This window comes from Capsicum annuum, chromosome 9 (genome assembly GCF_002878395.1).
Source record: "Capsicum annuum cultivar UCD-10X-F1 chromosome 9, UCD10Xv1.1, whole genome shotgun sequence".
Taxonomy (NCBI): Eukaryota; Viridiplantae; Streptophyta; class Magnoliopsida; order Solanales; family Solanaceae; genus Capsicum; species Capsicum annuum.
The window spans coordinates 11,868,187-11,890,917 of record NC_061119.1 but is presented as its reverse complement, the minus strand read 5'-3'; the positions used below and the strand labels follow the sequence as shown (position 1 = coordinate 11,890,917).

General features: G+C 34.3%; 1 protein-coding gene and 1 long non-coding RNA gene across 2 annotated transcripts; one reads left to right on the top strand and one right to left on the bottom strand.

Annotated features, from left to right (window-relative positions):
• Positions 1-9,280: 9,280 nt before the first annotated feature.
• On the bottom strand, positions 9,281-10,909 carry LOC107842163 (probable glutathione S-transferase). Its single transcript, XM_016685920.2, has 2 exons — positions 10,331-10,909; positions 9,281-9,946 (listed from the first exon to the last, which is right to left on the bottom strand). The coding sequence occupies exons 1-2, from the start codon at positions 10,637-10,639 to the stop codon at positions 9,602-9,604; spliced, it is 654 nt and encodes a 217-aa protein (XP_016541406.2). The 5' UTR covers positions 10,640-10,909; the 3' UTR covers positions 9,281-9,601.
• A 1,632-nt stretch (positions 10,910-12,541) lies between these two features.
• On the top strand, positions 12,542-13,815 carry LOC124887006. Its single transcript, XR_007044428.1, has 2 exons — positions 12,542-13,186; positions 13,377-13,815. It is a non-coding gene; the product is annotated as an uncharacterized LOC124887006 (long non-coding RNA).
• The last annotated feature ends 8,916 nt before the right edge of the window (positions 13,816-22,731 follow it).

The window sequence follows — 22,731 nt, the reverse complement described above, 5'->3', positions numbered from 1 at the left end:
GCTCCCTCTTCAGCCAGTGCCCCAGTGCCCAAATTCAAAAATGATAACAGGGACAGGGCACCAAGCTCAAAGTCCCAAGGTAATGTTTATTTACCTCATTTAGCATACCTGTACATTTAAAGTACTAATCGTATACCATTTCCTTTTGTTCTATGATGTATTATATCATAGGTTCGGACGTCCAGTTCCTGGATCGCGCATAGACTCCTCAGGCTCTCAGTAGTAGCAGTGGTGAGTCCTCATATTTCGAGGACAGATTATTTGTATTTCACGCTTTTAGTTTAGTAGTCAGTAAGGTTTTAAAGTATCCTAGGAATTCTAAAAGTTGCGTCAAGTAGATTCTTATGCATGGGTGTGTAGCGCGCTACACTTATGGGCAAGAGGCTACAAGGCGTTTAGAAAAAGTTTTTCTTCTTTCAGTAGTCATGTCGTACGGCTGACCATGAGCTCATGTTAAACTATCTATATAATTCATTTATTTCTTCTGTTTACAGAACATGACTCCCAAAAAGAACAACAGAAGAAGAACAAGAAACCAGCCAGTACCTTCGCCCGTCTAGACAGATCCTCTAGATGAGCATGTCTTTCACGCAGAATTCAGAGCTACGTTCACCACTCTAGCTAATTTCGTAGCAGCTCAGAATGAACGGCTAGCTGTTGTTCAGGCCAACCCAGTAACCAATACTGCTATAGCCAGGATTCTAGACTTCACCCGAATAAACCCTCATTCTTTTATGGGATCCATGTTTGAAGAAGATCCACAAGAATTCTTAGATATGGTTTAGAAGATAACAGATATTATGGGGGTGACATCTAGTGAGAGTGCTGAGTTGGCTGCATATCAGTTGCAGGATATAGCCCATACATGGTTTAAGCAGTGAAAGGTAGATAGGGGTGCAGATGCAGGGCCTGTAGAATGGAAAGATTTTGCTACATCTTTCTTAGACATATTCTTCCCATTGGAGTTGAGGAAGGCTAAGGTGTTAGAATTTATTAACTTAAGGTAGGACAGCATGAGTGTGAAAGAGTATTCCCGCAAGTTTACTCAGTTAGCTAGATATACTCCTCATGTAGTGGCTGACAATAGATCCAAGATGAGCAGGTTTGTGTCTGGTGTGCCCGATAGTATAGTCAAGAAGTGTAGGACCGCAATGCTGATAGGGCTATGGACTTATCCAGGTTAATGATCCATGCTCAATATATTGAGAAGCAAAAAACCAAGGAGAGAGAGAGAGAACAAGATGTCTAGAATGAGTAGTTTTAATTTCAGTCAGCCAAGGTCAGAAGGTGGTAGTCGCCCTCAGTTTTGAAAGAGATCTTCATCCCTAGCACCCTCTTTATCCAGTACCCTAGTGCTCAAATTCAAAAATAATAACAGGGACAGGGCACCAGGCTCAAAGTCCCAAGGCAGTGTTAACAGTACCTGTACGAATCCTCTATGTCAAAAATATGGCAGACACCATCAGGGTGAGTGTAGAGCTAGAAGTGATGTGTGCTTTGGGTATGGCAAGCCAGGCCATTAGATTCGGGAGCGTCGAGTAGCTTCTTATAAAGGTAGGGAGTTGTGCCAACAGGGCCAGTCCTATCAGTCGTCAGTTCCAACCGGTTGCATGACTCAGTAGGTTTCCGCTTTCAGTGCTACCAGTGGTCAACATCTAAATAGACTGTATGCTCTTCAATCCCGCCAAGATCAGGAAAATTCTCCTAACATAGTTACTGGTACATTGCAGGTCTTTCATTTACATGTGTATACTTTACTAGACCCTGGAGCTTCTATTTCTTTTGTAACTCCTTATATAGCCATCAATTTTAGAGTCAGTTCCAAAACTCTAGCAGAGCTCTTTTCAGTGTCTACCCCAGTAGGTGTTTCCATTGTAGCCAGGCAGGTATACAGGAACTTTCTGGTCATAATATCTCGGAAAGGTACTTCAGTTGATCTCGTAGAGTTAGAGATGACGGATTTTAACGTCATTCTCGACATGGATTGGCTCCACTCATGCTATACCTCAGTCGATTGTAGACATAGAATAGTCCATTTTTAGTTTTTAAATGAACCAGTCCTTGAATGGAGGGGTAATACCACATCTCTTAGGGGTCAGCATGTTTCGTACCTTAGGGCGAAAAGGATGTTATCCAAGGGGTGTATTTACCATCTTATTCGAGTCAAAGACTCTAATTTAGAGACTCTAACTCTTGATTCACTTTCAGTAATCAGGAAATTTCTAAATGTGTTCCCTGAAGATCTTCCTAGAGTTCCTCCCAAAAGGAAAATTGACTTTGAAATAGACCTTCTCTCAGACACTCAACCTATCTCTATTCCTCCATACAAAATGGCTCCAGCCAAACTCAAAAAATTAAAAGAACAATTAAAGGATCTCCTAGATAAGGGATTCATCAGACCCAACGTCTCTCCGTGGGGTGCACCAGTTTTATTCGTGCGTAATAAAAACGGTTCTCTCAGAATATGTATTGACTACCGCCAGCTGAACAAAGTTACCATCAAGAATAAATATCCACTTCCTAGAATCGATGACTTGTTTGACCAACTTTAGGGCCCCGGTTACTTTTCTAAGATAGACCTCAGATTCGGCTATCATCAACTCAGAGTCAGAGAATGTGACATTCCAAAAACAGCTTTTTAAACATGGTATGGCCACTTCGAATTTCTAGTCATGCCTTTCGGTATTACAAATGCCCAGCAACTTTCATGGACTTAATGAATCGTGTTTTCAAGCAGTACTTGGACATGTTAGTTATAGTCTTCATCAACGACATTCTTGTCTATTTCTGTAGTGAAAACGATCATGCAAACCATCTCAGAATAGTATTGCAGACTCTTAGAGCTCATCAATTATTTGTTAAATTCAATAAGTGTGAATTCTGGCTAAGATCAGTAGCTTTCCTTGTCCATATTATTTCCGATGATGGCATTAGAGTTAATCCTCAAAAGATCGAAGCAGTGAGAAACTGGCCCAAACCTATATCTTCCTTAGACATCAGGAGTTTTTGTGTTTGGCTAGTTATTACCGTTATTTGTTGAAGGGTTTTCATCTATTCCATCCCCCATGTCCAGATTGACCCAAAAGAAATTTAAGTTTCAGTGGTCAGATTCCTGCGAGAAGAGTTTTCAAGAGTTGAAGACACGACTCACCTCAGACTCAGTCCTGACCTTGCCAGATGATTTAGATGGGTTTGTTGTGTACTGTGATGCATCCATAGTAGGTTTGGTTTGTGTCCTCATATAGAGAGGTAAGGTTATAGCCTATGCCTCTAGACTGCTTAAGCCCCATGAGAAGAATTATCCTACCCATGATCTTGAGCTAGCAGCTGTAGTTTTGCCTTAAAGATTTGGAGACATTACTTGTATGGGGTACATGTTGATGTGTTCATAGATCATAAAATCGTGCAGTATGTGTTCTCTCAGAAAGATTTCAATTTACGTCAGATCAGGTGATTAGAGCTATTGAAAGATTACGTCAGATCAGGTGATTAGAGCTCTCAGTAGATTATCAATGGGTAGTGTTGCTTATGTTAAGAATGATAAAAAGAAGTTAGTTCAGGAAGTTCATCAGCTTGCTCGAATAGGTATCCGCTTAGTCGATTCAGCAGAGGGTAGTGTGTGGGTGCAGAGTAGTGTCGAATCATCTCTAGTTTTTTAGGTGAAGGAAAAGTAGGATAACGATCCCAATTTAGTAAAGCTAAAAGAGTCATAAGAGATCGGAAGGTAAAAGTTTTCTCCTAAGGGGGAGATAGTGTGCTGCGTTGTTAGGGTCCGCTATGTGTGCCTAGTGTAGATGTCTTGAGGCAACGAATTCTTACAGAAGCGTATGGTGCATGCTACTCTATTCATACAGGGTACACTAACATGTACCGTGATTTTTGGGAGATCTATTGGTAGAGTGGGATGAAGAGGCATATTGCAGAGTTTGTATCTAAGTGTTCTACGTGTCAGCAGGTTAAGATTGAGCCCCATAAGCCTAGTGGGTCCATGCAAGATTTCAGTATTCTAACGTGGAAATGGAAAAAAGTGAACATGGACTTTGTGATGGGTTTGCCTCGTACTCGTCATCAACATGATTCGATTTGGATTATCTTATACACGATGACTAAATTCGCTCATTTTTTACCAGTCCATACCTCTTATTTAGCTGAGGACTATGTCATACTCTATATTAGGGAGTTGGTCAGGTTATATAAAGTCCCAGTATCCATTATCTTAGATGAAGGTACCAGTTTACCTCTCACTTCCAGAAAGTATTCCAAAAGGGTCTTGGTACCCAGGTTCACCTCAGTACAGCCTTCCACCCTCAGACAGATGGTCAAGTATAAAGGACCATTCAGACTCTAAAAGACATGTTGAGAGCCTACGTTGTTGATTTTAAAGACAGTTGGGATGACCACTTGCCTTTGATTGAATTCGTGTACAATAACAGCTATTATTCCAGTATACAGATGGCTCCATTTGAGGCTCTTTATGGTAGGAGATGTAGGTCTCCAATTGGTTGGTTTGAAGTGGGTAAGGCCGCAGTAATAGGGCCTGAATTGGTGTTTGATATTTTAGAGAAAGTTCAGTTGATCAGAGAAAGGCTTAGGGCAACCCAGAGCCGACAGAAATCATATGCAGATGTGAGGAGAAAAGATCTCGAGTTTGAGGTCGGTAATTTTGTGTACTTGAAAATCTCTCCCATGAAGGGAGTGAAGAGGTTCGGCAAGAAAGGAAAACTCATTCCTCGATATGTCGGTCCTTACAGAATTCTCAATCATTTCAGAAAGGTAGCTTACGATCTTGAGCTGCCTTCAGATCTAGCTTCAGTATACCCTGTGTTCCATGTCTAGTTGGTAAAGAAGAGTATTGGTGACCCAGCTGTAGTTGTTCCCTTAGAAAGTGTAGATGTTCAGAACAATCTCTCCTATGAGGAAGTTCCAATTGAAATTCTTTACCATCAAGTTCGCAGACTAAGGAACAAAGAAGTTCCACTAGTCAAAGTTCTTTGGCGAAATCGGTCTGTGGAGGAGGCCATTTGGGAAGCAGAAGCAGATATACAGAACAAGTACCCTCATCATTTCTCCGAAAACTTAAATTCAGTTCAACGTATTAATATTCTTAAGATTTCTGTTTATCACACTAAGTTTCAGTTATATATCATGTTCATGTCAGTCATGCATTTACAGACCCAATTCAGTAATAATCACGTCTTAGACCCAGTCATTAGACCATATTTTCATCACGTATATTTAGTATGTACTCTCAGTTCCTTAGCTCTTCCAGTCTAGCTAGTCTCATTCGAGGTCAAATGTTCCTAAGGGAGAGATATTATAATACCCTGTATTTCAATAGCATAATTTAAATCTCACTGCATGAGTATTCATATATAAAAATTTTGAAATACTCATTATTTTTCAGTTTAGAGCTTACCATTTTGTAGAAAATTCAGTCAACTTTCCACCGATATAAAGTTCGCCCAAATTTGATACTTGGACGAAGAGTTAGAGCCATTTTTGTAAAATAGTGTACCATTTGGTACACCAACGCATCGCGGAGACATGTTAAATGGCAATTGTCCGAAACCAGTGAGCTAACGCGATAAGGCCGCATCGCGGTGAACTTCCAGCTCTCAACCAGTAGGAGGCCGCGATTCCTCCGCATCGCGCCGAAGGCCAAAATGGTACTCGTCAATTTCCAATGGCTCGACGCGATTGTACCGCGTCACACCAAGGCCAAAAATTAGGATTTTTAGTCCGCAATTTAAATTTCCAAGGGGCCGTTTGATCATTTTTCTAAGCCCTAAATTCGTCCTAAATACGAAATTAAAGCCTAATAGGGCATTATATGCCTATTATTCACAAACTACTCTTAAAGGAATCCATTTTCTTCAAGAACAAGAAAATCTAGACTTCAAAATTCAAGGAAAAATCTCAAGAACCCTCCATCAATCCTCACGAATTTGTCAATCCAGGTATGTTAAGTGTTCATTCATGGGTTCCTTTCACCCAAGGGGTCTACGTATCCGTTTTTAATTACAAAGTTATAATTTTTTCAAGTTATGATGATTTTAACTTATGGTTTTAACCATGAATCTTGATTTTATACCATGCTTCAACGAATTTATTATTGTTATCAAGTCCTATATATTTTAATGTTGTCATTCTTCAAATAAATCATGATTAAGTGTCATTGATGTTAGAATCGTGCTATTACTTCAATCTTTATACTATTCCCATGATTTGCTTAAACTATAGACATCAAGTGTTTGATGAAATGCTTACAAGCGTGGCTTTTATTAAATGTTCTCATGATTATGTCTTTCAAGATTTGTACCATTTTACTATTGTTGCTTTTGAGTCATGGGGGTTTTGAATACCCGAAAACCATAGCTGTTTACTTAGTCTCGTTTTAGTACTTTCAGAATAATTTTGGGGTATATTATGAGAATTACTAGATCAGTCAGTTAAATACAGGACAATTTAGTAATCCAGTGTCATTCAGTTAGGAGTAGGATTTAGCACCGAGCGAGTGCAGGGATGACGGCTTCCCCGTCAGATAGGCAGAGTCATTAGTAGAAGTCCCTGTACTCCAGAACTACATAGTCAGGGTAGGATATGAGAAGTCATCCGTCAGTTTAGGCTTGACTATCTCACAGGGGTCACCCATCAATTTAGGGTTGATACCCTTAGTCCTTCGGGACAGTACATCAGTATAGTGGATCCACACTGCAAGCGTTAGTACCCGTGGCACAGTACTAACACCCTTCCAACTGGGGTTACAAGTTAGATCCCAATTAACTCAGATTGAGGCTTGTTAGTTAGATGATACCTCTTATAGTCTCAGTTACAGTTTCAGTCCAGTAATCAGTTCAAACGCTCAGTCTCAATGTTGTTTGACCAAAGCATACATATATCAGTTATTTCAGTATTTCAGTTTTACATATTTTTATTCAGTTCATGTTATATGCTTGGTCATGCATTCCTGGTAACTACTGATTTTACGTATTTTCAGTATTTACAGATTTTATGCATCCTCAGTAATTACAGACTCCATGTATTCTTAGTATCCACAGATTTTATAGACTTTATTGAGTACCTTATTTTATGCATACATATTTAAATAATTATTTATCCATGTTAATGAAACCATGCATATTAGCCTACCTCATTTAGCATACCGGTACATTCAAAGTACTGATCGCATACCGCTTTCTTTTGCGCTATGATGTATTATATCATAGGTTCGGACATCCAGTTCTAGGATCCCGCATAGACTCCTCAGGCTCTCAGCAGTAGCAGTGGTGAGTCCTCATATTTCGAGGACAAATTATTTTTATTTCATGCTTTCAGTTTAGTAGTCAGTTGGATTTAGTTGGGGCCTGTCCCATCAACTCATATTCAGTCAGTCTAGAGGCTTTTCAGACACTACAGTTAGTTATTCAGTATTCAGACTTCAGGTTATATTGTCAGATTATTTTATCAGCTTGGTATTTACTGATTTTACCAGTTTTCATTACTTAAAACCTTATGGCATATCAGTTCTTCTTCCGCATTATCATTATATTATTCAATACTCACAGTAGGTACCAGCTCATGGGTTAGCTTGTGGTCCATCGGGATTGTAAGTACCATGTGACGCCCAGGGTATACTCTCGGGGTGTTACAGGGTAAGGGTGGGGGTGAAGGAAGGGAGATAAGAATAATCTAATTTTTTTAAATTGTGAATAGTAAAAAGAATATGAAACATAAATTTATTTTTATAAGTATATGATTATTATTTTTAAAACAGATTTATTAGAGGTGTGGGATTAGGTGAGGGGTGCATCGAGGTGGATGCGTGTGAGGGAGGGGGGAGTTTTTATTTCATTTTTAAAAAAAATAATGGAGGAGGAGGGGTGTGGAGATGAAGCAGGGGTAGAGATAGTTTTTTTTTTTAATTTCATCGAGAAATAATATGATAGTTAAATTTTTTTAAAAGATAATATGATTTAATATGCTCAAACGAAACATTTCAATATAAAATAATTAGAACTAATTTTATTATTATTCGTGTATCGCACGATTACGTATATTAGTAAATATATAAAGCGCAAAGGGACTCCTTTCCCTTGCCTCCATTTTATTTTTCCTCCATTTTAATTTATTTGTCATATTTTTTATTTAAAAAAAACATAAAAAATACTATAAGTCACAATTATTAACGACTAAAACATTTAAAAGATATAAAATATTTGGCGGACTCTTAAAATTATATTAGTGTCACTGGAATTGGCCTAGAAGAAAAAATATTATAAATCTCAATAATTGAAAACATAAATTATTTAAAATATATAATTGACTATCATTGTCATAAAAGTGTGGACAAGAAGAGTAACATATATTATTTGAAAATTACATAAAAAGTATTATAAATTACTATAGTTAACAATTTAAAATATCTAAAAAAAAAAATATGATTGATTATCTAAATTTTATTTGTGTCACATAAAGTAAGACAAAAAAGTAACATATACTAGGCTTGTTGACTGCTTTGACACAATTTCGTTGATCATTTCTCCTGCCTCCATTTTCTTCTCTATTTTAATTTGTCTGTCTTTTTTATTTTTAATCTATTATATATTTTTAAAAAATACATAAAAATACTATAATTACAATAATTAACAACTTAATTTAAAAGATATAAAATATTTGGTTGACTCTCAAAATTATATGAGTGTCACTTGAATTGGAATAGAAGAAAAAGTATTAAATTCACAATAATCAAAAATTTAAATTATTTTAAAAAACATAATTGATATCAACGACACAAAAATTTGGACAGTAAAAGTAACGTATATTATATGAAAATTATATAAAAAATATTATAAATTATAATAGTTAATAACTTAAAATATCTAAAAATATATATATAATATAATTCATTATACCCCTCGATGTACATATAGTTGGTTTCCATTATACCTTATTATTTTAATTCCAACATTGTTTTTATAGGAGGGGATGTGAAATGTGGCAATGCATGTGTCCAAAGTAGCCATACTTTTTTACTTTTGACCAAATCAAATCGGTAGTGAGAACAATTAGATGACATATGAGCTCATGCCTCATATCACCAATTGATGAGAAAAATATTATATTCCCCACAGATATAAAAGGCCAATATAAACATGTTTTCACACTGTGAATCACAACTCATTTCTTTCTCTTCCCCACTACGATGACATAAAATAAGGAGTATTTTATTGATTGTTGTACAATCACTCACCAACCAACCAAATAACCAAAAGACATTAGACACTTAGGGGTTATTTGGTACATCAAATATGAAAAATAATTTTGGATAAAATATTAAATTAGCTTTGTTTATGCTTAGTCTGGTGTATTAAATAATCTAAAGATTAATTTATTACACTATCTATATTAAAATGCTAGAATTATCATCTCATATAGAGGTGAGATAAACTAAATCTTGACATTTACTGTAATGTAAATACATTTATAACACATATATTTTTAATAATTTTTTGCTTACATACTGCTAGCTCAATCCAAGATCAATTTCAATTATAAATTCAAAAAACACATCCCGAACAATCTTGATATTCACTAGAATTGTTCATTTTGAAGCAGCAACAGCTTCAATGTAAGTTTGGTAATGGGAAATCAATTCATCTCTTGAAGGTAAATATTTCTTATTTTGTGTGTAATATTCATCTCTCCAAGCACAAAAATTTGGAAACTTTTCACTTGTTACTAAAACAACTCCAAAAGCTTCTTCAAAAACTCCCAGCCAAAGTGCCACAGCATTTGCAACAATATCAGCAAATCCAAAATTGTCACCAACGAAGAATTTCTTGTCCTTAAACTCATTATCAAGAACTTTCAACATCTCATAAACTTCCTCTTTAGCTTTTTCTTGCTCCTCTCCTTTGAAAAAGATACTTTTTATCATTGCTGGCCACTACACAACAATCAAAAACTAAATTTCAACAAAATTTTTTTTTTACTTAATTTTAAAGATACAAATATACAACAACAGTAAATACTCCCTCCGTCAACATTTACTTGTCTACTACATTAAAAATAAATGTCCATTTTTATTGATTACTCCTTAATAGGTGTATTAGTTAATATTCAACAATAAGTACATCTATGAATCTCATCTAAGTTATTGTTGACTATACTACTTCATTTAAGTTCGTCCTAGTCCAATTTATTAGATTCTCAATATTATTACTGATAAATAGATCTCTGACCGGATAAATAATTAGTACTAAAAAGCATAAGACCTTGTAGAATAAATTTCCAATTAATTAGAATATATAGCATATGAAAAAGAATGTACCTTATCGTCAAGGAACTTAGCCCAGAAGCGAGCAATAGCCCGATCATAAGGATCTTCAGGCAAGATGGAAAGGCCTTCAAATGTCTCATCAATGTATTCAACAATGACCATCGACTCACAAATATGCTTGCCGTTATGAATGAGCACTGGGACTTTCTTGTGAATAGGATTGGATTGAATAAGTAGACGGCTCTTATTTTGTAGATCTTCTTCTATAAATTCATATTTCACTCCCTTAATCTTGAGAGCCCACTCAACTCTTTTAGTAAAAAGGCTATACCATGAACCAAGCAACTTAACACCTACCATCTCTCAACTAATTGAGGGAATTTTTTGTGCTCTAGTCTTCTTTTATAGAGGGAAAAACAGGGAAGTCTCATACCAATCCAGCAAACGCAATAAGTTTCTTCTTTGCCAATTTAGTTTTTGACCAGCGACTTAGAATAGATAGTGTTGGTTGGTATTATGTTATCATTTCGCCACAGATTTTCAAAATATTTTGGCACGTCAATTTTGGATGAAGTTTTAACATGTGTTTGACCATAGTTTTTAGGAAACAAATTTCACTTTTTTAAAAAAAAAAATGAAATATGATTTATACCATAAGTTTGATACAAAATTTTCATTTTATAATGAACTAAAGAATACCTTATTAAAATATCATAGCAAATATTTTTTTTTTTTAAAAGGAAAAGGATAAAATGCCTTTAACGCATGGAAAATGATTCAAACATGTCCTCCTTTCACTTATTGAATCATAACTGTCCTTCAATGTTTTCTTTAAATTTAAAAATGCCCTTTTTTAATGGAATCATCATGCTCTGCACAGTTTTGTCCACTAGTGTAACTAACTGTGCAGGAGTGTAGTGTACTCGTTGTGACACCTGGTTCAATCAAAATTCAACCCTGTTTTATTCACTGCTATAGATAGATAAGGATGTCTCTCATTCAACTAGTTTTTGCAAATTGGTGAATCAAGGAAGCGGCGAAAACTTCATTGCTCAAGTTCTAAATCTGTATGTGCTTCAAGTTAAATTGTTCTCGAGTCAAGTCTTGCTTTATAATAGAATTACTCATCTTATAAGTGTGATGTCCTTCTCTTTGCAGTAGAGTGCTTAGGTAGAGTTGTTGACACCTAATTTTTGCCCTCCGTAATTGAATTTAACTCCGAGTTTCTTCAATTTTAAGATAAAATCACAACAATTATTTTGTTCAAATAAATATAATTCAAAATATTTATTTGAGTTAATTTTATCATTTAATTAACGATTATACGTTTTCATATTTTTTTTTATACAAGAGTGTATATATTTTGTTATTTAAATGAACATTTTTTTATTAAAGCTAGACTTTTATTAACTAAACTTGAAAATTAATTCAAATGGATAAAGTCTTGATTTTAAATATGATCTGTTCTCAAAATATTCATTTGGAGGAATATTTGTTTGATTTTTATCAATTCAAGAAACTCGAGGTTAATTTGTTACTTAATTTGTGTCAAATTGCGATTCAATTTAGCGAACTAATTAAATATGACCTCAATTGAAATCAAATTGCCCCCAATTGTAATGCAATTGACCAATGGATATTCAATTTGGTTAGAGTTTAAATAAGTCTCCTAAATTGTAATTCAATTTTAATCCCTAAAAATTAACATTTCCCAATTGGGATTATTTTAATCCAAATAAATTTAATTAGAGTTATTTTTAGGGAAAATTTCAAAAATAGGAACTCTGTAGCCTTAATTATAACTTTTATAGCAACAGTTTTATAATTACGAAAAGTAGCAAATTGTATTTTGTATTTAAGTAAAATGTTGCTATATAAATACATATACAAATATATATGTATTACTCATAAATACATATACATAACTGAAAAATACATATTCTTCTATTACTATAAAGTGGGTATATATTGCTACTTTTGCAATAAGTTGTAATTTTTAAAAAGTGTTGCTATTTATTGTAATTATAATCTTAAGGATGCTAGTTTATGTAATTTTTTCTTATTTTTAATTCAATTAAATTTAATTATGATTATTCTAATCCAATTAAATTTAATTAGGGTTATTAAATAACCCCAATTATTAACCCAATTTAACAACAATTGGCAGCCCACTTCACCAATTAACCACCTCAATCGGCCCAATTTTAAAACCCCGACCCGGCCCAGCACCATATTACCTTCTCCTTCCAACATCAGAAAAGCAACGACAATATCACCAACCATCCTAACAACGAACAGCAAAACGCGTCAACTCTGAATCCAGAAACCCAATAACCGCAGTAACAACTCGACCCGGTCTCAACCCGTCTCTCACATGCGTCACGCGCCCTCCCGTGTGGATTTATGCGAAGAAAGGCCGAGAAGATTGCTTAGTTGGCTCGTCCAACGTTCAGATCCGCGAATTTTGGGGAGAATGGTACGAATTCGTACCCATTTTGCGAATTCTATTGGTTCTTGCGGATTATTCATTTCTATTGATTGAACCCATTCAAATTTATTCAAAATCAGTACAAGAAGTAGGGGAAAAAACCTTATCCTCCGAAAATACCCTTTGTTAAAATTCCCAAAACTGCCCATGATTTTGACTCTCCCACTTCGTTGGTTGTTTGAAATGGAAATCCGAATCTCCTATATAAAAAGCTCATTGTTGAGCTAAAAGGGATAAGGTCTCGGAATGTGAAAAAGCCATTTTGAGCAAAAAAAAAAACAAGTATAATCTTGTTTTGAGTATAAAATTTTCTTCTTCCCGAGGAAGGTTGGGGGCTGCTTGGAGCTTTCGGAGTTGTGAAAGAATCTTCCCGAGGAAGGACGGTAGCTCGTTTGTCTTGTTTTGCTGCTCCGAAACAGGTATTACTTCATCCTCTTTAGTTTATTTCCGTCGTTCTATAGTAGCATTTTATTCTGTCGTATTGTTGCATTGTATGCTGGATTGTTTGCTGTAGATGGCTGCCATAGCCATAGGACTTGTGCGTAGTGATTGTTATGTTGTTTTGTTGGTTAGATATTCGTAACATTGGTTCTGCCATCGACTTTGCAGTTTTGTTTGATTTTAGTCGCTCTGAGTTTACTTTCTCACAATCGATATGGTCGAGTCACTGTAGTAAGTGAATTGCTATTTTCTTTTGTTTAAAAATCCTATAATTTATTTGCAAGTGTAGAATTTTTGAGAATATACATTAATTCATTATCTTTTTTCTTTGCATGAACCCACCTTGAATTCCAAATGGACTTTTTCTCCTTGCATTTCATAATGGGCTAACACGGCCCACTTTATCGAGTCAAGCCCGAAAGAGAATCCAAAACCGATTACATAGCAAATGGATGCAAAAAGTCGAGAGAGGAATAATGGGTTAAAATTCCATCGTTGAAGCGGCCAAGGGATTAGAAAGTCTCTTTTCTTTTATTTATTTTTTTATTTATTTATATATTGTCGTCTTTTATTTATTTGTTTATATATTTACTCCTTCATTCATTCATTTTGGGCCTCAAAACCAAAGTTATATGTAATACAGGTGGAGCAGATTTTGGGCCGATGGGCCTGAAAAAAGAAAATAGTTTAGGACAGGTACAAATGGGCCAAAATCCCGATAGTTTTGGGCCCAATGACCTAAATCTTTTACTTTCTCCCTTTCTCTTTTTATGTGTTTATCTGCCTTTTTCATTTGTTTAGACTTAGTTAAAATCCCTACTAAGTCGTCCAAATTTGTTTTACACAAATCATTTTCTAAAATCAATCACTTTTCAACAAATCAATCTTTTTTTGAAGTTAATCAAAAGAAATTTTCAAACAGTCTGAATAACCTCTAGTTAGCGAACGTTTTAGGTGCCTAACACCTTCCTAAAACATTAATAGGAACTGTTTATTCATAATCTTAGAAACTTCAATGAATTTTTCTGTGTTAGATCGTTTAAAGTATTTTAGAAAGGTTTCTTAATTCTTTTTCAAAATTAAGTGGCGACTTACTTAAAAGTCAAAATTTCTTCGCAAAACAAGAGTTACCTAAGGTCAAATCGATTAGAGTTAGTTGATCATGAAACTGTTGAAGTAAGTAGAGGTGGTTGTAGTCGAGCTATTGCAACTAGTGGAACTTAGAGTTAAGTTCTTGAACTCTGTAATCAATGAATTTTGATTATAGTGAAGGTTGAGTGCTTGTGAGGACTGTGATTTTCCTCCCTTGAGCAAGGAGGTTTTCACGAAAATCATGGTGTTTATTTAATTTTTGCAAGTTTTAGTTCTTTACTGTTTTATTGTCTTTATCATAGTCTCAGGAACCAAGTCCCTAGAACGGTGGTGCACCACCACGTTTCAATAATTGGTATTAGAGCAAGGACACTCTAAAAGGTTTACACCAAGAATTATTTCTTAATTATGGCTGCTCCATCTAATCTGGAAGAAGAGAAATCTACTACTAGACCACCCCGCTTTAATTAGCAGTACTATAGATGGTGGAAAATCAGGATGTATGATTTCATTATGGCTGAAGATAGTGAGTTGATAAGTGTAATACTTGATTGTCCTCATGAGCCAGTTAGGAGGTCAAAAAAGGAGACATAACAAGAATGGTTGTCAAAATCAGGAGAGAATTTAATGATGAAGATTGCAAGAAAGTTGAAACGAAATTACAAAGCTAAGAAATTGCTTGTGTGGTATAAGACCAGTTAAGTATAACAGGATTTCTGCTTGTGAAAATGGTAAGGAAATATGGGACTGCTTGAAGACTGCTCATGAAGGAACATGATGTGAAGGATTCAAAAGTTGACATGTTGGCTATAATACCCCGTACTTGTCTTAACTCAATTCTGCCCATAGTACATGTGCAAGAGGCTTAGAACCTGAAAATTTAGCCAAGTGTTGGAGGTTTAGTTTCATTTTTTGGGGGGCCTCTTAACTTTGTTGATTTTAAAGTGAACTTCCCGACCCCGAGACTTAAGTTTGTGAGTTGATTCATGTTCAGGGGTGTAAGGGTCATGGCTCGGGTAAGTTTCAAATTTTTCAAACGAGGTTTGGACCATATTTGGATTTCCAAAACAGCAGCTCACCGCGATTATGGCACGTTGCGGTGGCTATAGTGGTGGTTACCTCACCGCATCGCGGTGAAGTTCAAAATGACAATTGTCAAATTCCAGCAAGTCACCGCGATTGTACCACGTCACGATAGAATCGCGATGAAAGCCTTGGTGCATCGTAGTGAAGGCCCAATCAGTGTTTCAGTTACGAATTTTAATTTTCCAAGGGTAGTCTTGTCATTTTCCCTCACCCAAATCCGTACAAAACACAAAATTAAAACCCCAAAGGGGTATTATATATCCCATTATTCATAATTTCTCTCCAAGAAAGTAATTCTCTATCAAGAACAAACCCTAGCTCCTTCAAGATTCAAGCTCAAGTTTCAAGAAAACCACCAAGAACCTTCACGAATTCTTCAATTAAGGTATGTTAAATGTTCATCCATGGGTCCTTTTCACCCATGGAGTCCAACAATCCAATTTCAAGTTTTAAAACTATGGGTTTTACATTTTATCATGAATTTTAGCCGTGAATTTCCATGAATCTCGATTTTATATCATGTTTACATGCAATTGTTGTTGTTATTAAACCCTACACGCCTTGAATACTGCTTGTTTGCTAATTTAAACCTTAATTGGTGATTTTAGTATTGAAATCATGCTATTTTTGCATGTTAAAATTATCCCCATGTTTAGACCATGAATTACAAGAGTTTGATGAAATGCCCAAAGGAATGAGTTTTGAATAATGACTACTTATCATGTTCTTAAGGTTTTAGCACGGTCTTGTTGTTATTTGCTATCAAGTCCTGGGGGTTATGAATACCTACAAATTTAGTTGTTTACTTAGTTTCAGTGTTTTTATAATGGTTTTGGATATATCAGAGTATTATTAGTACAGTCAGTATATCGTGTTAGTAAGTTCATCTCAGTCTAGTAATTAGAGTCAATTCAGTTGGAAGAAGGATTTAGCACCGAGCGAACCCAGGGATGGAGTTTCACCTGCCAGTTGAGGGTGTGACCTTTAGTAGTAGTCCCTACATTGTAGAACTACGTAGCCAACGTAGGTTAGATATGTTAACCTGCCAGTTGAGGGTTAACATATATCTCACTTGATCACCTGCTATTAGAGGGTGACTCTTTAGTCCTTTGGGACTTTATTTCAGTGGATCCACACAGCCAGTGTTAGTACCCATGGCACGGTACTAACACCCTTTCAACTTGGGTCACAGGTTGGACCCCAATTAGCTCATATTGGGGTATGTCAGTTAGATGAAAGCTCCCACAGTCTCAGTTCGGTATTCAATTTAGAGTTTAGTTTCCAGCCTTGCTTGACCAGGGCATACAGTAATTAGTCATTCAATATCAGTAGTTCAGTATTTCAGTTTACAGACTATCCCAGTATCATGTCATATGCTTGGTCATGCATTATTAGATTTTACAGTTTCCTTGCATCCTATACATCAGTTATTTCTTGATATTTATTCAGCCAGTTATTACTCATGCATATGAGCCATGCATACCAACCTAACCTCATTTAGCAATATAATACATTCAAAGCGCTGACCACATACTCATTTTTTGCACTTTGATGTCTCATGTCATAGGTTCGGATGATCAGGCTCCTAACCGTACCTAAACTTTCCAGTCCACTAGTAGCAACAGCAGTGGTGAGTCCTCATCCTTCAAGGACAAGTTATCTTATATTCAGTTATATCAACAATTAGTTATTTAGTCAGTCGAAGTTAGTTGGGGAATTATCCCATCAACTCCATATTCAGTCAGTTTAGACGTTTTCAGACTAGTACAGACAAATAGTTAGTTTTCAGTCGTTATTATCAGTTATTTTATCAATATTGACAGTATGTTTTAGATGTTTTAAACTATGATTCAGTATTGATTTTTAGTTGTTATAGCCTTATGGCGTTTCCAGTTAAATTCTGCACATATTCTTTATTATTTTATTCAGTGCTCACAATAGGTACCAACATGGGTTAGCTTGTAGTCCTTCGGGGTTGTAAGCACCGTGTGACATCCAGGGTGTACTCTCGGCGCATTACAAACTTGGTATCAGAGCCTAAGGTTTTAAAGTACCAAGGAAGTATGAAAGTTGTGTTGAGTAGAGTCTTGTGCATAGGTGTGAAGCGTGCCACACTTATGGACAAGAGGCTACAAGACGTCTTAGGAAAGGTTTCCCTTCTTTCAGTATTCATGTCGTGCGAGCGAGCATGAGATCAACTTAAACTCTCTTTCTAATTTAATCTTCTTTCTGTTTACAGAGCATGCCTCCTAGAAAGAATAACAGAAGAAGAAATGGGAATCAGCCCGCATATCTACATGTTCAGGAAGATCCCCTGAACGAGCATATATCTCATGGAGAATTTAGAGCTGCATTCACTACTTTAGCTCACTTAGTAGCAGCCCAGAATAATCAGTCGACTGCCGTCCCAGCCATTCCGATGGCTAATACTGCTACAGCTAGGATTTGAGACCACTCGAATGTACCCTCCTCTATTTTCGGGATCTAAGTTTGATGAGGATCCACAAGAGTTCCTCGATATGGTTCAGAAGGTAACTGATATTATGGGTGTGACTTCTAGTGAGAGTGTAGAGTTGGGTTCTTACCAGTTGCAGGATATTGCTCACACCTAGTATAAGTAGTGGAATGGAGATAGAGGGGCAGATGTAGGGCCTGTCGAATGGGAAGAGTTTGCGAGGCCTTTTTAGATAGGTTCTATCCCTTAGAGTTAAGGGAATCTAAGGTGCAAGAGTTTATTAATTTGAGTCAGGGAAACATGAGTATGAAGGAGTATTCTCTTAAGTTTACTCGGCTAGCCAGGTATGCTTCTAATGTGGTGTCTGATGACAGGTCTAGGATGAGTAAGTTTGTCGCTAGTATAGCTGATAGCGTGGTTAAGGAGTGTAGGACTGCGATGTTGATTAAGAAAATGGACTTATCTAGGTTGATGGTCCATGCTCAACAGATTGAGGAGCAAAAGCTTAAGAAAAGAGAGAGGAAAAATAAGAGAGCCAGAATGGTAGCTTCGGTTTTGCTCAGTCGAAGTTGGAGCGAGATAATTAGGGATGTACAGACTAAATCGTCAAGTCAAACAGAACCGACGAACCAAACCAAACCGAAAAAAAAATTACTTATGGTTTGGTTTGATTGGTTTGGCGTTAGAAAAAAAAAATAACCATTCTTAGTTTGGTTTGGTGTTGACAAAGAAAAAGTCAAACCGAACCCGAATCAAACAGACATAATATATATATATGTATATATATATATAATATTCGAACTTTTTTATACAAAAAATATTAATTATAATCTACTTTTTAAATGCTTTTTCAACTAGTTTTAGTAATTTTCAATAATTTGAAAGTAGATGTAGATATTTCTATTATATAGAAGAGGTCGTTTCGACCACCTCTTATGCAATTACCAAGAAAACCCTCCACTCCTACTTAATTACATACCATGCCCCAATATATAATAATTCTATTGTTTCATCATAATGGTTTAAATATTTAATATATTCTATTAATTTATATTAATTAACTATAACTACATATTGGAAGTAAAAATTTTTTATTTATTTAATTGACTATCATATTCAAAACTAACTTGTTACAACGAATCACAATAATTAATAACTTAAAATATTTAAAAGACATATAAAAATTTTTTTGACTCTCATTATTTTAGCAATGCCTCATAAATTGAGATAAAATAAAAAGTACTGCAAATCATAATAATTAACAACTTAAAATATTTAAAAGATATATAAAAATTTTAGTTGATTCTCAAAATTGTATCGAAGCCACATAAATTGGGACACGAGGAGTAAATATATTATTTGATAATTACATAAAAATTATTATAAATCACAATAATTAACAAGTTAAAATACTTTTTTTAAAAATAGATAAAAGTTTTATTCAACTCTCAAAATTTTATCGGTTCACCATAAATCATGACAAAATAAAAAATTATCTTAATTAATTGCAACTAAATATTTAAAGTAAATCAATTTTATTAGTTTAATTGACTTTTATATAGAAAATTAATATTTTTATTTATTTATTTATTTTAGTAAATTTAAATTTTAAAATTATTTTTTCTTATGTGAAATACTAATATTTAAACTTAAATTTAAATTTTTAAAGTACAAAATTAATAAATTTAATAAAATAAAATAAATTTCTAATGAATATTTTCTTAGAATTTGTGTTGGGTCAATATGTATCAAGTTAAAAAGAAATAAAGAAAAATATATGGTAAAATTTTACTATTGTGAAATATAAATATAATGGACTATCCAATAATATTTAATAATATCATATTTTGCATATGCAAAAATATAGCATCCCGTATTTAATTAATATACTATTTCAGTGAATTATCGATGATTACTATTGGATATGATAAAATTATATTAATTTTTATAGTAATAACATAATCAATCGCTCTTAATTAATTATTATGAGTCATCTAGGTATTAATAAAATAAATAATATTTAATAAAAAATAAAATAGACATAAAATGCGAAATTAACTCTTAATGTTTTAAATTAAATTTTTGTCTTTCGAAAGATGATTTACTATATCACTCCTTATTATAAGTCATTTATGTATTAAAAAAATAAGAATAACAAAATGATATGTCAACATAAAATATTTGATTGACTATCAAAATTATATTAGTGCCACATAAATTAGGAGGGACAGAAGAAGATATAAAGCAACATATATTATTTGAAAATGAAATAAAAAGTACTGTAAATAACAATAATTAACAAAAAAAATAAAAAAATTGACCGATTTCTACTGCTTCAATCGTGATTTTAATGTATCAGCCGCAATTAATTATTATAAGTCACTTATGTATTGAAAAATTAATAATATTGAATCCACAATTTTACTATATATATATATATATATATATATATATACTAGAGGTGCATGGCCCGTGTCAGCACGGGCCCAACACTATAAACATCTTTTAGCACCAATATTCAATATTGATGAGATACAAACATAAATGTACATTGATTTAAAATGATAATTTTTTAAATAATAACTATTTGACGGTACTCGCTAAGGAGTGAAGTTTTATAAGATAGTTTTTTTCCGCATGACAAAAAAGTGTGATGTGTCGTGTAGTCGGGTTATTTTAATTGTTTGATGATAAGATTGAGACTTGTTACAAAATATAGAAAAGATGTAGAACTAATATTCATAGGTTTATTTCGTATAAAAACTGGAACAAAAGATACTTCAATTAACAATAAAGTCTTGGATCATCTTCTCAATGATGATTATGGTTGAAGCACCTGCAATAAACATGTCATAAACACATATTTTTCTTGTTTTAATTAAATACTATTAATTTTCTTATACATAAATAACTTATAATAATTAATTAGGGTGATATAGTAAAATTACGGCGCAACTCTTGAAGCAGCCATATCGAAACCAATGTTTTAATTAAATATTATAAAATTTTTAATACATAAATGACTTATAATAATTAATTAGGGTTGATACAATTAAATCACGGTTGAAGGATGTCAACTTAATTTAATACATCAAGAGATAATTTATCATTTTATGTCTATTTTATTTTTTAAAAATATGATTAAATTTTAAACACTTAGATAACTCATAATAATTAATTATAAGTGTTATTTAGCAAAATTATGGTTGAAGCAGCTGCAGTAGACATGTCATATATTTTTTAATTAAATATTATTAACTTTTTAATACATAAATGACTTATAATGATTAATTAGGGATGATATAGTAAAATCACGGTTAAAGCAGCTGAAACAAACGTCATAAATATCTATTTTTTAATTAAATATTATTAATGCTAATATATAAATGACTTATAATAATTAATTAGGGGTAATATAGTAATGGCAGGAGCTTGAGACTTAGCCGGAGTCCGCCTCGCCATCGTTGCTTTCTCGTCACCGTTTGATTTTCACCGTGATTTTAAATTCGTTGATTTTCATTATTTTGTTTCTCTGAAATCTTGGTGCTGATCCTCGTTGCTCTTTGCGGACTTTTGTTGTTCGGACTAGACTTCATTATTAGAGTTCTTTATGTCTTTTGTTTTTCAAAATTCAAAAAGATTTTTTTACCTTTTGCACTCATATGTCGATAAAAAAAAAGAGAAATTTTTTTTTCTTGTTTCTTTAGCAAGCATGCATAATTTGAAAACTTCAAAAAAGATCTTTTGTTTAATAGGAGACTTTTATAAAAAAAAATGCAAAAAATGATAGTAGTTTTATACATTCTATATAATGAAAATACCAAAAAGTTTTTTTTTTCCTTCGTAGCTGTTGGTGTTAGTTTTATTTGAAGTGTCTAATTGAAAACCCAGAAAGATTTTATTCACCGGTCTTTGTTTGTGTCTTTTAAGGTAGGGTCAGTCTGTCAGTTAATCATTAATGGTTCAATCTGGATGAACTATGCATACCTGATTCTCGTCTCTCGGGGCGGGATACGTAGGCAACCCTTGGTGGGTTCGGTAATCTTTTAAGTTCGATTGTTGTCCTAGTCCTAGTTAAGGTTCATTTTCTGTTTAGTCAAGTATTTGTTAGTGGTCATAACTATCTAGGCTGACTCTTCTTAACGTTTCCATTCGGCAATTTTGAGTTATAGGTCGGCTTGTCCCTGTGTCATGTGACACTTCTATGTGTCAGAATCTCGAGGGTCGGGAATTCTCTTGCCCTTATTGAATCGTGAGTCATAATTCTGTATATTGTTATAGGATGGAGCCGCCCACAGGGTCTAGAGTCTTAATAGTTTCCAAGGTGCCCAAAATGTAACCAAATAGTGGGGTATGCTCAACTATTCTGAAAGGCATGAGATAGAAAAATTGTTCGGCAATCTTACATCGCTTTTGAATATCACACCCCGACCAAATCTAATAGAGGCCGCTTCGACCTTTTGGGATTCAGATAACTTGGTGTTTAGGTTTGGGAGTTGTGAAAGGAAGCCTACCTTGGCAGAAATATCCGGTCTGTTTCATTTGCCATATATCGGTTAGAATTTAATCCTAGCTTGGAATCATTCTAGCAGGAGATTTCTCGAGCTTTGCGGTTTGAAGGCTAATGATCACCTAGGGTCCCTAAAATAATCTTGGATTTCCTTAGATTGTTTGTTCGCTAGATTCGGGTCTCCAGATGGCTTTGATCACTTTTGGGATGAATTTTGTACAAGCAAGAAGAATTGGGAGAAACGACGTCTTGAGGTTTTCTATTTGGCATTGTTAGGTACTTTAATGTTCTCTTTAGATGAAAGGCGTATCAACACTTGTTTACAATCAGTAGTGATGGCTTTGTTCAAGAAAAAGGATGGAGTTACTCTCGTACCTATG

Bases quoted from the DNA above. Each gene is read 5' to 3' on its own strand.
- LOC107842163 (XM_016685920.2), bottom strand. From the start codon at position 10,639: ATGGTAGGTGTTAAGTTGCTTGGTTCATGGTATAGCCTTTTTACTAAA. The intron at 9,947-10,330 runs GTACATTCTTTT...ATTGTTGTGTAG, and splicing joins CTAAGTTCCTTGACGATAAG to TGGCCAGCAATGATAAAAAG.